This window comes from Cryptotermes secundus, unplaced genomic scaffold, assembly GCF_002891405.2.
Source record: "Cryptotermes secundus unplaced genomic scaffold, Csec_1.0 scaffold5898, whole genome shotgun sequence".
In the NCBI taxonomy this organism is placed as follows: Eukaryota; Metazoa; Arthropoda; class Insecta; order Blattodea; family Kalotermitidae; genus Cryptotermes; species Cryptotermes secundus.
Genome location: NW_019730083.1, coordinates 14521 through 15672, shown reverse-complemented (window position 1 = coordinate 15672; position 1152 = coordinate 14521). Strand labels below are relative to the sequence as shown.

Here is a 1152-nt window from a genome sequence, read left to right as displayed (position 1 = left end):
TAGGGATCGCCTGTAGCTGTCTGCAACTTTTCAATTTACAATCATCTAGCAAAATCCTGTCTCTCTCTTCTTAAGAGCTCTGGGATTCCCAAGTGAAGGGACATTATTATTATAACCATATAAATAAACAGCAGCATAAGTGGCTGGCCCCATCTTGGTATAAACAAAACTTAATGAAATATTTGGAATACACTGAAAAGAAAAAAACCAAGGGTCACATGGTTCCTACATTGTAGCATCTTTTATAACTGTAATACTTGTAGTTTTGATGTTAGCTAGAATTTGTCAAGCAGAGATAAAAAGCACACAGAAACAAGGGATATGTCACTGAACCCCATTGTGTTCATTACAGAGATAAGCTACTCTGAACAGACTGAATACACATCTCAGGATAAGAGCAAGAACTAGATAAATGTGTCACTACCCTGCTTATGTTGGGCACCACATGCATGTAACAGTGCAGTTACAGTCCTACAGATACCTAAACAGGTACTCACCTCCAGTTAAAAGAACCACCAAAATGATACCACACGACCACAAATCGGCTGGTACGCCATGGTATGGTGGCATCAAGACCTCTGGGGCCGTATATGCGAATGTTCCACAATGCTTTGTCAATGTCCACTCCTAAAAATAAATTGAATTGCTGTTAACAATTGTTCCAGACACAAGCACAAGTTCGTCAGAAAACCTTTATCCAACAACTGCCAAATTCCTGTAACATGAATGAACATATATGAGGACTAAATAGTATGAGTGAAATTCACGACTGTTATGGGGTTCCCATAAGCTATGGCAGATGTAAAATATGTCACAAACTTGAAAAACGATGACTGAACTCTGTATTAATGTACACTGTATTGATACTGAAAGTAATAAACACCAGCATATATAAGAAAGCAGTACCTGGAAACCAAATATAAGGAGATTCCTATACACTCATTTGAATTTGAGGCACTCTCCATAAGAAGAAATCAGACACTAAAAATTGTGGGAGGGGAGGAAAATTAATTAACTTTACTTCATTAAAACAACTTCACTGCCCATAAGACAGAATGTGAATTTGAAAGGATATGAAAGTGGTCTGTTTGGTTTAAGGCACTGGCCAACATTAGCCTGGAAGGACTGAGGAAAACCCTCAGGATACCCACT

General features: G+C 38.3%; 1 protein-coding gene across 1 annotated transcript in view; it reads right to left on the bottom strand.

The window, feature by feature from the left end:
* LOC111865977 (serine/threonine-protein kinase grp-like) overlaps positions 1-624 on the bottom strand; it is a 4850-nt gene extending 4226 nt beyond the window's left edge. Inside the window, exon 1 of the mRNA XM_023854424.2 lies at positions 498-624. Coding sequence (XP_023710192.1) covers positions 498-570 — 73 coding nt within the window. The 5' untranslated portion in view covers positions 571-624. The remainder of the gene's footprint in view (positions 1-497) is intronic.
* Between the last annotated feature and the right edge of the window lie 528 nt (positions 625-1152).